This window comes from Poromitra crassiceps (genome assembly GCF_964638095.1).
Source record: "Poromitra crassiceps genome assembly, chromosome: 6".
NCBI lineage: Eukaryota > Metazoa > Chordata > Actinopteri > Beryciformes > Melamphaidae > Poromitra > Poromitra crassiceps.
The window spans coordinates 30,665,348-30,679,796 of NC_139627.1; the positions used below are offsets into that span (position 1 = coordinate 30,665,348).

Sequence of the window (14,449 nt, forward strand, 5' to 3'; positions counted from 1 at the left end):
ACACACACACACACACACACACATTCAGCATCCTGCCCACACTATCTCACACAGAGATTGCATTGAGAACATAGAGATTGCAGCTCCTAATTTTATATACTTGGTGACATTCAATTTAGTTCAAATTTGACTGGGTGGTTAATAACAAATTTTCCTGGGGTATGACAAACTAAAAAATCACATATTTATGTTTGGTTTCCAGGGACTTAAGTAAAATTGATTGGCAAGTAAATTTATTGGGTATGCCTTTACTTAGTTTGTGAAAAGCTGATTAATTGGTCTAGAAATGACCAACCTTGAATGATTAACCTTTTTCTTTTTAATTTGCAAAAAAAAAACGTTCAACCGACTGTGAAATCATGACAAAATAATCAATTCACTTTAAAATTACTCGAAAATCTTGATCATAGCCCTGAATACTTAATAGTCTTTGTCTTGTTTTAATGTGTTTTTCCACCGTCCATTAGATACAAAGTTGCCTACAAGAAAGAAACTGGAGAATGCAAGTTGGAGATCTCCATGACCTTTGCTGATGATGCAGGAGAATACTCCGTTTTTGCCAAGAACCAGCTTGGAGAAGTCTCAGCCTCCGCCGGCCTGCTGGAGGAAGGTATGAAAAATAACTAGATAAGACAACATACATACGTGCAAAGTGGAGATAGAACAAAATTGAAGAAAACTGGAGTCTGCATGGTCTTTTGAAAAAATTAAAATATTATCGCATGTGGCTAGCAGTTTCTGCTAGCCACATGCGAAGACTAGCTGTACCTGATTATTTGAATAAGGAATGCTAACAATGCTAAAAACAATGGTTGGTGGACAAATCAAGTGAATTTTAAAAAGTCAGAGTCTCATAACTTTAAAATGTTTTGCATTTTGCTAACAGAGGAATATGAAATCTACATGAAGAAACAAGAAGAAACCTTTAAGACTCAAGTGACAGCCATGGTGCAGGAGCCCATGGTGGCAGACGTTCCCCCTGAGAGGGCCACCACCATCATCTCTGGACAGGTAGGCTCAAACAACGATGGATCTTTTCGAGCACGCTGATTTATGCAGGTAGTTCCCACCTCTCCCCAACTACTCTTGGTCCTCCTCAGTGACTTAACTGTTTGAATATATCATATTATTAAAGGGAGAGTTCAGCCCAAAATAAGTCCATATTTTTTCTCTTAGGTCCTCTTAGTTACCTGATGTGCTATTTATACATCTAGATCAGGGGTGTCAAAACTCATTTTAGTTCACAGGCCACATGCAACCCAATTTAGTCTCAAGTGGGCCAGGAAAAGAAAATCAATATTAACCTATAAATCAGAAAACCTTCAAATTTTCCTGTTTCTTTTAGTGTAAAGGATTTAAGTCAAGTCAAGTTTATTTGTATAGCCCTAATTCACAAGCATGTCTCAGATGGCTTCACATAGAATATGTCTAGCTAAATCTAGCTGACACAACAATAAAATTTACACTAATAATAATAATAACATGGTTGAACAATCTTATGATAGAGAGAGACAGAGGGAGGGGAGAAAGTGGGAGAGAAAGTGCACGGGGGAGGAGAGAGCAGGCAAAGGGAGGAGGTGCAGAGGGAGAGGGAGAGAGGTAGGAAGAGAGCAGAGGAATGGGGGAAGAGGAGAGGGAGCAGATCAGACAGGATATACTGGGGCTGTGGACAGTAAAATTTAGCAATCAAGTTATGTATTATAGTTACCAGGCAATATGAACCACTAAATAGATGATTAGTCTGACATGTATCGCCCAGCCCTAGGGCAAACAGCAGCTACTCAATCCACCTGGCCATCCCGCTGCAGCAGGCCGGGGCAGTTGCGGCTGAGGTAGCAGCAGCACAATAGAACCGGCAGCAGAGTGGCCAAGCCAAACGAGCAACAGCTCAGACAATCTGACTGCTCTAACCATTAACCGGAACTAGCACACAAGGAATCTAACTAATCTAGAGCTTAGTCTGCCCTAGTCTGTCCTACTCTACTCTAATCCAATTTTAGCCTGCACACTATAACAATCAATAGGTCCAGCTCAGATGTTTCTAAAGTGGGAAACATCTGTTTGGGCACAAACAGTTTGAGGGGAGGCTGAGTAAGTGATTTATTTTAATGATTTCAGTTATAGTTATTTTAGTAATTTGAATATGAGCGAAGGCATCTTTTTCCATGGAGCATTTTCCATGCTTTTTCTGAGAGGAGGCCCATGGTCTCAGACTTTGGAATCCTCTGGTCTAGCTAATCTACAGCCTACAGTTAGGCTGTAGTTAATCTCTATAGCCTAGCCTAAACTGAATTCTGACCTACCTAACCTCACGTCACCAGGCTCTCTCAAAGGAGAGAGAGGCTGGTACGTACTACAGGCAGGAAGACCTCAAGCACCTCGAGCACCACAAGCCGAGTGCCATCCAGTTCCATTGTATCCGAGTGAAGCAGACATCTCTAAGGCCGATATCTCAAAAACTCTGGGACTCACACCAAAACTATCTAAATGGATAAATAGCACTACAGGAGGGAGGGGAACACTACAGCAGGGGTGAACTGGGTGAACTGACCCTCTAGCTTTAATGAAATCTCTACACTAAAATGATGTGGGAACCAGGGAATGGAGAGCCTTACATGACTATGGCCCCATATTTTGGAGATCTCGGTAGTCTCCAACCAGAACATAACAAGGCTGTCAGGGTAACATCAAATGTCTTCACATCCACAGGAATTCCATCTTTCTGCCATTGAGCAGAGGGTCATCCAGGAGATTGAACTCCGTATCATTCAGATTACCTACAGAGAGATCGTGACAGAGGATGGAGAGCTGATGGTGACGGCAGCAGCGGACGAGGCCGTGCAGCCGGCCTTCAACACTCCAGTCAAAAACTACAGGATCATGGAGGGAATGGGCGTCACTTTCCACTGCAAGATGGCTGGAATGCCACTGCCCAAGGTAAAGGAGAATGCAGCAGTTTATATATTCTGATAGTGACGGTGCTTAAAATATGTTGAATCTTTTAAGCAAGCAACTTCAGTCCTGCTCATAACTATAGTACCAAATATTAATTCCCTTTTAAGAATTTTAACCCTTTAAATGTTATGATGTGATGTTGTGCAACACATTTTTATTAACTCATTCTCCGCCATTGGCATCATGGAACGTCATTTAAGAGACAACGCTTCCCCGCCATTGACGTCATCGGACGGCAATAAGTGTTTTCACCATCATGTGATAGATGGCTCTCTTACTCACCTTGTGAAATAGTGCAGCACGTCTAAAGGTGTACAGGATCGACCACGATTGTCTAACAAAACCAGGAAGCAGAAAAGGTCCCATCAGAAAAGGTCCATAGCACAGCTCCATGGCACGGCTCAAATGCTGGTCCAGCAGATTTTATCGATACGGGATTGGACTCCATTACAGCAGGGGTGCAGCCTGTCACTCAAACATGAAGGATTTTATTTTCACAACGCACCCGGCACGCAACACATCCACAAGTCACTTGTCCTCAGGAAATAGTAATCCAGTTCCTAAACTCTTGACGCCATGTACATTTCAGCCAGTAGATTGCTCCTGACATACAGTAGGCTACGCAGACAACCAGTCGTCCCCCGCGCAAGAAGAACGCGTGACCTGGGCTCCTCTCTCTCATAGCGGGTGAATCTCTTTCTCACACCGGTGTTACGGTAAAAGCTGTGCCCACGGGCAAGTTTGACTGGAAGGCGAAACAAAATCATTATGGGGTTCATAGTTGAGTGTAACACCGCAGTATCCGCCATCAAAGGCATTTATTCGGGTCAGGAGCCATGAAGATGACTTAATTTACAAAAATGTAAATGTAAACGTGTCGATAACTAAAGAACGGATGAAGGTAGAATCAAACTTTTTTTTTCATATGAAAGTCGAGGCTCTCTTCTTTCTTTTGAGATATTCAGTCTTTACGTAGTCATAGAAGAAAATATTCTGTGGCTCTTGGAAAATTAATGAAAAGGATCAAAAACCCTGGCCGTGGCTAGTGACTTTTTCTGAAAAACTATGGCGGAGAATGAGTTAAAGAAAAAACACAAACACTTTAATAATATTTTCAATATACTAAAGGCTATTTATTTATTTATTTTATTTTTTTGGATTATCATATGTCAATCCCAGACTGTGATAATAATAAATGAAACAAAATAAAAATACAAGAAAAAGATTGATAATGCATGAAATGCCGCTGGCAAAGCCCCTAGTGGAAACCAGGGAAATAGCATGTAGTTGTTCTTCAGGGCAAACAGGAGAAAATGGCTCAATCTGTTGGAAAATAGGAACAAATTACAATTCTGAAAGCCTTATAAAATAGAATGCTGACTCCACTTTTCACTGCAAGATGGCAGGAATGCCACTGCCCAAGGGAAAGGAGAATACAGCAGTTTATATATTTGATAACCCTTCCTTTTACAGTCCCCTAATCACCAGGTAACTATCAGATATTTACCCGGTAATTACAAGTATTTACCGGGTATTTACCTGATAGTTATCAGGTAAATACTTGGTAAATACCAGGTAGTTACCAGGTATTTACCTGACAACTGATAGTGACGGTCAAAAGAATGAATGTGTCAGGATTCCATCAGACCTATTGTTGTTGTTTTATCAATAGATTGCGTGGTACAAAGATGGCGTTCGTATCATGCACGGTGGCCGCTACCAGATGGAGGTCCTTCTGGATGGTCGAGCCAGCCTGCGTCTACCTGTGGTGCTGCCAGAGGACGAGGGTGTTTACACCGCCTTTGCCAGCAACGTGAAGGGGAACTCCGTCAGCTCGGGGAAGCTCTATGTGGAGCCGTCTGGAGCAGCCACACCTCAGAGATACACACCCCAGCCCGCCATGCAGAGAATTAGGTGGGATTCTGAGAAATATGTCTAATGCTTAACAATGCTTACAATATGGTACTGATGACTGATATTTTCTCAGGTCGACATCTCCTCGCTCTCTGAGCCGCTCGCCTGGCCGTTCTTCCAGCCGTTCGCCTGGACGCTCTCCTGCTCGCAGGCTTGATGAGACAGACGAGGCTCAGCTGGAGAGACTCTACAAGCCTGTGTTCGTCATGAAGCCTTCCTCATGCAAATGCTCTGAGGGGCAGACTGCGAGGTTTGACCTGAAGGTTGTTGGCAGACCGATGCCTGACACATACTGGTTCCACAATGGTAAGTGAAACATAGACTACATCTTCACACAAGATGTTGTATGTTTTAAATAACATTGGTATTCTCTGATTAATTCAATTCTGTTCATCCTCCTCTTCTCAGGACAACAAGTGGTTAGTGACTACACCCACAAGATAGTGGTTAAAGAGGATGGGACTCAGTCTCTGATCATAGTCCCAGCCCTGCCACACGACTCTGGAGAGTGGACCGTTATCGCTCAGAACAGAGCTGGAAAGACCTCCATCTCCGTAACTCTCACTGTTGATGGTAAGGCTGCAAATCACTTGGAGATTCTGTTTACAATGTTCATGTTTTTCTTTCTAGAAAGGAATGTCCATGGAGTCTTGTTCTTGACTGATTATATTCTTAAACATCCACAGCTAAAGAAACCTTGGTGCGCCCCCAGTTCATTGAGAAGCTGAAGAACATTAGTGTTAAACAGGGCACTCTGGTTGAGTTGGCTGTCAAGGCCATTGGAAACCCCATCCCCGACATCGTCTGGCTGAAGAACAGTGACATTATCACCCCACATAAACACCCACACATCAAGTACGTTAACTGTGTGCTTGTAAAATGGCAGCCTTGCAACAGACAGTAGTCCTGGTAAATTATGGGCAAATTTAGTCCAGATGTTTATAACAATGGTATCCAGCTAAATGACCAAATAAGGAAGCTAGGTGACATGTGAACTGTTCATGGGTCTATATGATATTTTGGAATCTGAATTAAACTACAATGTAAATACAACTACAATGAGCACCAAAAGAAGACCTGCATATAAGCCTAAAAGTAAATTTGTCATGTTGTTGTTTCTGTTCTTCTTGCATTGATTTGCCGTAGTAACGGCCATCAAAAATAAGCAACACACATTTATTTTATTATAAAATATCTATTTTTTAGGATTGAAGGAACCAAAGGAGACGCCAAATTCCAGATGCCCTCACCAGTTGGAGCTGACAGTGCCTGGTACACAGCTACAGCCATCAACAAGGCTGGAAGAGATACCACTCGCTGCAGAGTCAATGTTGAGGTTGACCTTGTTGAGCCTGAACCAGAGAGGAGGCTCATTATTCCCAAAGGAACCTACAAGGCGAAGGATATCGCTCCTCCTGAGGTGGAGCCCCTTCACCTCCGTTATGGTCAAGAGCAGTGGGAGGAGGGAGACCTTTATGACAAAGAGAAGCAGCAGAAACCTCAGTTCAAGAAGAAGCTGACCTCTGTCCGAATGAAGCGTTTTGGTCCAGCTCATTTTGAGTGCAGACTGACCCCTATTGGTGATCCCACTATGATGGTAGAGTGGCTGCACGACGGCAAACCCCTGGCAGCAGCTAACAGGCTGCGCATGGTCAGTGAATTTGGCTACTGCAGTCTTGACTATGAAGCGGCTTATGCTAGAGACAGTGGTGTCGTCACCTGCAGAGCTACTAACAAGTTTGGAGTGGACCAGACCTCAGCCACCCTGATCGTCAAGGACGAGAAGGGCCTTGTTGAAGAATCACAGCTTCCTGAAGGCAGGAAGGGAGCACACAGAATAGATGAGATGGAGCGCCTTGCTCATGAGGGAGGACCCACAGGAGTCAGTGCAGATGAGGAGACTGAGAAGACTAAACCTGAGATTGTCCTGGTTCCCGAACCAGCCAGAGTGCTGGAAGGTGATGTTGCACGATTCCGTTGCAGAGTGACTGGTTATCCAACACCCAAGGTTAACTGGTACCTCAACGGACAACTTATTCGCAAAAGCAAGAGATATAGACTTCGTTATGATGGTATTTATTACTTGGAGATTGTTGATGTTAAGTCCTACGATTCAGGAGAGGTCAAAGTGGTCGCAGACAGCAACTTGGGCACAGCTGAGCACACTGTGAAGCTGGAGATTCAGCAAAAAGAGGATTTCAGAACTCATCTTCGCCGCGCTCCTGAAGCTAAGGCCACTGAGCCTGCCCCGGAACCCGGAAAAGTACAATTTGAGGTTGTGAAGGCAGAGAAACCCACAGAGGATGCTCAGCTAAAAGAGGTGGTTAAACTCAAGAAGACCCAGAGAGTCGTCCACGAGAAATCCACAGAGGAGTCAGAGGAGCTGAGGAGCAAGTTTAAGCGCAGGACAGAGGAAGGCTATTACGAGACGATTTCCGCAGTGGAGCTCAAGTCTCGCAAGAAGGAGCAGTCTTACGAGGATCTGCTGAAGAAGACAAAAGAGGACCTGCTTCATCGCCAAAAGCAGAAGGATGAGGCTGAGAAGAAGGAAGAGGAGCGTCGCAAAGCCACCGCCACGCCACTTAAACCAGAGAGGATCAAGCTCTCCGCCAGCATGGAAGCTCCGAAGATCCTGGAGCGTATTACCAGCCAGACAGTCGCCATGGGGGATGAGGTTAAGTTCAGAGCCAAAGTGGTCGGCAGACCAGAACCTGAGTGTCAGTGGTTCAAGAACGGGGTCCAGCTGGAGAAGTCTGAACGTATTTACTGGTACTGGCCTGAGGAGCATGTATGTGAATTGGTGATTAGAGATGTCAGAGCAGAAGATTCTGCTAGCGTCATGGTTAAAGCTATGAACACTGCTGGAGAGACTTCAAGCCATGCTTTCCTGTTGGTGCAAGGTAAAATAACTTGAGCATTTATGGATAATGTCACATTCTAATCATATATTGATATCATAATTCCTACTATTGTTTTTGTTTTTGTAGCAAAGCAAGTCATCAGATTCACACAGCAGCTGGAGGACACCAGTGCCAAGGAGAAGGACACCATGGCTACCTTTGAGTGTGAGACCAACGAGCCTTTCGTTAAGGTCAAATGGATGAAGAACAATGCAGAGATTTTCTCTGGAGACAAATACAGGATGCACTCTGACAGAAAGGTTCACTTCCTGTCTGTGCTGACCATTGGTATGAGGGATGATGCACAATACAGTTGCGTGGTCATAGATGAAGAGGATGTCAGCACAACTGCCAAGCTTAATGTTGAAGGTGGGTTGTGATGGTGCTTCTGAAATTTGGTCATTTGCTTATCTGGTGTTGGGTCAGTTGCAACAACATTTGATGACTGATTCTAAGCCTTGCACTGGTCTGTAATTCTCTAGTGAAGACTCTTGCATAAGACTGACTCAGGACTTTCATGGCATGGAGGCTCAGTTGTTAGCACTGTTGCTTCACAGCAAGAAGGTCCTGGGTTTCGAACCCCCCCCCCCCCCCCCCCCCCCCCAAAAAAAAGAAGTTATAACACTCTTGAAACCTCTCATTACCTTGAGCAAAGTGATCTAAACTGTCCTATTTTTTCTCTCTATTTTTATTTATTTATTTATTTTTACAAAATTGTACAATGGGTGTTGGGTAACTTTCCCAGCTCATAAAGGACCAGGAAAAAGAAGTACATGTTTGAGTTTTTAACAGAACTGGAATCGGTAATGTCAGTATTCAGTACAGGTATTTGTAATGTAACTTTCTGACAGGTGCCCCGCTGGAGATTGTGAAGGGCCTGGACAACACAGAGGTGCCAGAGACTTACTCTGGAGAGTTTGAGTGTGTCGTGTCTCGTGAGGACACCGAGGGGACCTGGTACTTTGGAAACAAGGAGCTGTCTCCCAACGATAAATACGTCATGTCCTCCCGCCGTGGAAGACACAGCCTTTCTGTCAAGGATGTCAAGAAGGAGGACCAGGGAAAATATACCTTCAAAGTTGCTGAGTTCAAGTCAAGTGCCTCACTGAAGATGAAATGTGAGTACTGTAATTAGATGTTTGTAAGTTGAGAAATAATTTGAACTTTTGGAAAACCAGCCTGGTCAAATTATCAAAAGAATGCACAAAGCATTTTTTTTACTTGCATGAAAGCACACTTTTTTGTTTTATTTTTATTGTTCTTCAATAAATACAGAGACAATTGGTACACAGTGATTGTGTTTTCATGTGCCGTACAAAGTATTGCTAGTCCCAAATGAAATTTGAATAGAAATAATAAAAGGTACATGAAAACAATTAAATACAAATAAATAAAATAGAAGTGTTTTTTGTCCAGCAAAGACTCATGCCCTTTACTGATGGCATTCACCCGTTACTGGTATGAGTGAGAGTCTGCCTGTCCACCAGGTGTTTTATTGTCTCGTCTTTTCTCTCTTCTGTCCTTTAAACAAGAGTGAATCACCATATAGAAACGAAATATACTAACTCTACATCCACACATAGGCTACATCCCCCTCCATATACCCCTCTTCTCACCATTCCCAACATTGTATGTACATAAACATTTGTACCTATGCACATCCTTATAATTATCTACACACACCTACACAATTATCTCTATCCCCTTTCAATCAGCCTTTTATATTTAATAACAGAAATCCATGAACTTTTCCATTTCTGTAGCTATGAACCAAGGGGTTCCTTGATCTGCACGCTCCTATGTATTCGACACATTTTTCCCAAATTCCCTTAAATTTGTGCAGTTCCAGTCTGGTAGAGTAAATCAACTTCTCCATCCATATATACCATGCATTACCTCAATCCAGTCCTCAATCTTAGGTACCTCTGTCTTCAAACCATTTCATTTTTTACTTGCAATTAGCATGATCCTAAACATGTTTGTCTCCAAATTGCATAGGTCTTATCATAGGTCTGATTTCCTCAAATGCAAGTGGAAAGTCTACATTCATTATTATTATCATCCATACATTTCTTTAGCTCTTGCCAGTAACATCTAATAATTGGGCAGTCCCAAAATACATGGAAATTATCAGCTTTGTCTGCTCCGCACAATCTCCAGCACCGTATTTTGATATTTCTTCTGTGCCGCTGTTAGAAAGTATCTTGTGATGTTTTTCCACGCATGTTCTCTGAAGACATGGATCAGGTTGTTTTCCAGTGTTGCTCAGTAATCTCTTTCTATTCTTCCACTGACAGCACAATATGTGCCTCTTTCTCCCATTTATCTTTTATACTGGGTCATTTCCATTTAGATTTTCCACTCCCATATACATGTATAGTTTTAAAATTAACTTCATTAATATGCCAAGTTGAACTTGTTAATTATTCCTAATTCCGACCCATCTAGATTCTCCTTTCTTACTGTTTGCTCTAATGTCTGAATTGCAATTCTCTGTAAATATCCTGATTGGTTAAGCCATATTTATCCTTTACTTCTTGAAAGCTTTTGATTTCCTTTTTCTTCAAATCTCCCTTTTTATGTAGTGCCTAACACGTTTTTGCCTTGATCTTTCAGTGCGTCCCGTGACCCTGATGCAGCCCCTGACCGACCTGACCGTCTGCGAGGGAGACATCGCTCAGCTGGAGGTCAAGTTCTCCCAGGAGAATGTTGAAGGAACCTGGATGAAGGGCGGCCAGCCCATCTCCGCTTCCGGTCGCGTGCACATTGTTATCGACAAACAGATTCATAAACTCCTGATCGAGGACACCAACAAGGATGACTATGGGATGTATTCCTTTGTGGTTCCTGCTCAAGAGATCACAACTACTGCAAAAGTGGTCATTCAGAGTAAGATGCCTCAGGTTCTTTGTTATTACTGAGTTTCAAAAGAAGCAAGCATAAAAAATGTGATCAGTGTCAAGACAAGTCTGGTGAAGGTGTTTTTAATCAAATTTGTTCATTCATATAATACACAGACCTTCAGTTTTTGGCGTTCTAAAATGGTTCAGGTTACTAACGTGAGACTGCATTCTGTGTCCTAGCTATTGGCGTCTTGGTCCCATTGAAGGACGTCAGTGCCGTTGAGGGCACCAAGGTTGTTCTAGAGACCAAGATCTCAGCTAATGATATCCGCTCAGTCAAATGGTTCCACAATGACGAGATGGTGATGCCTAGTGACAGAGTCCAGCTTGTTGCAAAGGGAGCCAAGCAGCGCCTGGTCTTCTCCAGGACCTTCGCCTCCGATGAAGGACAGTATAAGCTGGTAGTTGGCAGAGCTGACACCACCTGCAAACTTTCTGTTCAGCGTAAGTTGTTGTATGATGAAGGAATCAATGTTCAAGTAACTCAAGATACCTTATTAATCTAATTTGGAATTGTGTGCCTGTGTGATTTGTACACAGGGCATAGACAAATACTAGATTTTTTAAATTAAGACTGTGAATGACACCAAAATCAAGAGTCGGTTTAACTCTTACTCTGTCTTAACAGCGGTCCAGATTGTGACGCCGATGAAGGACAAGGTGTGCTCTGAGTCTGAGAACGTCACGTTTGAAGTCGAGGTTTCTCATCCTGGCATTGACGCTTTCTGGAGCTTCAAGAGGCAGCCCATCAAAGCCGGCACCAAGCACAAGATGGTGTCCAAGGGCAAGCACCACACTCTGACTATCATGAGCGCAATGAAGGATGAGGAGGGCGAGTACATTTTTGCCGCTGGTGAAAAGATGAGCAAGGCTACTCTCACCGTATCAGGTATGCCATCTTACATTTTAATTTCTAACTTTAATATGAAAAAGACTGGAATAACCAGCAACCCAGATGGACTACACATCAGCAGGTGTATTTAAATCATATCATCAATAGTTTATTTCAATCATATTTTTGTCATTCATTTACCTGATATTACTGGGGTTGTAACGGACATTTCTTTGTGGACACGATAAGAAGAAGACTGGGGTTGGAGAGAAAACAGCAGAAATTTTGTATGGTGCGGTTGGCATTCAAATGCCCATTTGGTGTTGCTGTCGAAGTGTAGTGAGAAGGATTTGATCGTGACTTTGACAGTTCCTAGCAGCTACTGATTGGAACTATCTACTGTCACCAGGTGGCGCTATCACAAAGCCGCTGTGTGACCTGGTGGTGGCGGACTCGCAGACTGCTGTGATGGAGTGTGAAGTGGCCAACCCCTCCGCTGAGGGCAAGTGGCTGAAGGATGACCAGCCCGTGGACTTTGGTGAGAACGTGCTGAGCGAGGTGAAGGGCGCCGTCAGACGCCTCGTTATCATCATCACCAAAGCCACAGACGTCGGAGAATACACCTACAAGGTGGCAAACTCCAAGACATCAGCCAGCCTGAAAGTTGAGGGTAGGTCCTAAGATACCTTCCTGTTGACCTTTTTTTTTTTTTTTGTAACTTTATTTTTAAGGTTTTTGTTTTAGAACAGAGTGTTTGCATCACATTCCAACATTTCTCAACATGAGTGACAGTTTTACAAATGCAAACTCACAAAATTAAAATTAAAAATAACAAACATTCAGGTCATCTTGATGGGTGTTACAGATCAATTCTTAGTTTTTTAATAGTTAGCTTTGTGTTAAGTTATGTTGTTCGGTTACTTGTTCCAATCAGCTTCAGAGAGAGAGAGAAGTATAGAGCGAAAAATAGAGAAAAAAGGGAGCGAGACATACACATGTAATACATTCGATGTGAAAATACACATGGGCTAAACGAGCACAGACAAGGCTAAATGGGAATAGAGGCTCCTCCTATACTCATATGCGCCAACCATTTGGACCAGTCCTGTTGACCTTTCAATTATGCTCCAAACACACACACACACACACACACACACACACACACACACACACACACACACACACACACACAATTGTAATGGTGGATGTTTTTGAAAAAAGTCCTGAATAAAAGCTATAAATATTATATTTTGTATAAGTAATATAACATCTCATGTTTACTTTATGTTTAAACACAAATGATGTACTTAACCGATATGATTATTAGATTATAATGTGCATTAGCTTCCGACAAGCCATGTATGCTGAAAAAGGGTGTGTGGCTCTATTGCGGTCCAATTCAGATGATGTGGAATTGGCTTATAGACATCCAATCAAATACGTTTGTGCATTGGACACGGGATCTGAATGATTTGATGAATGAATTAAGGACTAATATTAGATCTACTGTAAAGCTTCTTCTGAAGTTATGAAGATGCACCACAAGGCTTTTGATCGATTGCGATGTAAAGACACGTGTTCTGGGTTAATGATAATGTTTGGTTCCACAGCTGTGAAGGTCAAGAAGACGTTGAAGAACCTAAACGTGGTCCAGACGCAGGATGCGGTGTTCAGCCTGGAGCTGACCCATGAGAACGTGAGGGGGTCCCAGTGGATCAAGAATGGTGTGGAACTCCGCCCCAGTGACAAATACCAGATCACTGTGGAAGGCCGGACCCACACCCTGATCATCAAGAACTGCACTGCACACGACGAGTCCATTTACTCTTTCAAACTGGGAAAACTGTCTTCCGCCGCCAGGCTGAACGTCGAGAGTACGTTTCCATTTTATCTGAACTGCTGTCAGATGATTTATTTTATTTTATTTTTATAGTGGAATTTGTATTTTTTAAATATTTGCTTTAGGACCCAGCCGTTGACTCCCTGAGAGGAACTTTCCACTGGGGAGCTCCCCCGAGAACTACGTACCATACATCAGATTGGCAATATGGTCCCGCCCTCTTTTAGGGGAAAAACACAAGACACTTGCCGTTGACTTCTATTTAAAATAGCAGTGCAGAAAATAATCTGTAGAAAAAAAACTATTAATTTAGTTCATAAATGACCCAAAGACACCATGACATGACAATATATTACAACTCAGCGAGCCATAGAATGCACAAGATACATCGAAAATAGTAATTTGATCCATCTTAAGTCATGTGACTCATGTCCCTTCTGTGACCTAGTTACAGAGCGTGGTGTCCACCTGTCTCTCATGGGTACGAGCTCCATTTGAAGTCAGCAATTTACGGTTTAAACATACAAGTTGAGACTTTTTATGGAAACATATATAGACTGCAGTCGTTCTAGTTTTATTTATTGTTAGTGAAACCAACAACACAGCAACTCTTCGTCATATCAATATTAATTTAAACCATTTTAAATAGTTTGTTTGAAGTGTTTTCGGCTTCTTTTACAATCTTTTGTTATGGCAGGTTTCCCCCTACAAGTGGCGCGCGCACACATGAGAGCCTACTACAATATGACGTGTTGCCGATCTGATGTATCAATTTCTTTTTATGTTTGCTTTCGCACCACCAATAGGAACTCTGAAGTGAGGTATAAAGTCGCTAACCGCTAGTAGCTTCACAGCAAAGCAAGTGAGCGTTCATGGGGGATTGATACTACTTGATGTAACAATTAGCTAGCTAACGTTAGCTTGCAAAAAAAAAAGTTAATGTTAGTGATGATACTCGGGGCATTTGTAGAAGTTGACCAATCAACGTATACTTACGTCTGGACCAATCACAGTACACTTAGTTACACAATAAAAAGGGGGACGTTCCTCCAACTGTTCTTAGAATTATGAAAATGTTATTCGGGGTTCTACTCCCTCAAGGGTT

The 14,449-nt window shown here is 42.7% G+C and overlaps 1 protein-coding gene across 1 annotated transcript in view; it reads left to right on the forward strand.

Moving 5' to 3' along the window:
- LOC310777839 (titin-like) overlaps positions 1-14,449 on the forward strand; it is a gene marked incomplete at both ends in the record, with an annotated part of 102,353 nt that overhangs the window by 27,473 nt on the left and 60,431 nt on the right. The window contains 15 exons of the mRNA XM_083638189.1: positions 468-610; positions 887-1,011; positions 2,710-2,937; positions 4,628-4,869; positions 4,943-5,175; positions 5,278-5,442; positions 5,556-5,724; positions 6,076-7,769; positions 7,857-8,138; positions 8,621-8,887; positions 10,386-10,658; positions 10,853-11,116; positions 11,301-11,561; positions 11,914-12,174; positions 13,115-13,378. Coding sequence (XP_083494315.1) covers positions 468-610; positions 887-1,011; positions 2,710-2,937; positions 4,628-4,869; positions 4,943-5,175; positions 5,278-5,442; positions 5,556-5,724; positions 6,076-7,769; positions 7,857-8,138; positions 8,621-8,887; positions 10,386-10,658; positions 10,853-11,116; positions 11,301-11,561; positions 11,914-12,174; positions 13,115-13,378 — 4,871 coding nt within the window. The remainder of the gene's footprint in view (positions 1-467; positions 611-886; positions 1,012-2,709; positions 2,938-4,627; positions 4,870-4,942; positions 5,176-5,277; positions 5,443-5,555; positions 5,725-6,075; positions 7,770-7,856; positions 8,139-8,620; positions 8,888-10,385; positions 10,659-10,852; positions 11,117-11,300; positions 11,562-11,913; positions 12,175-13,114; positions 13,379-14,449) is intronic.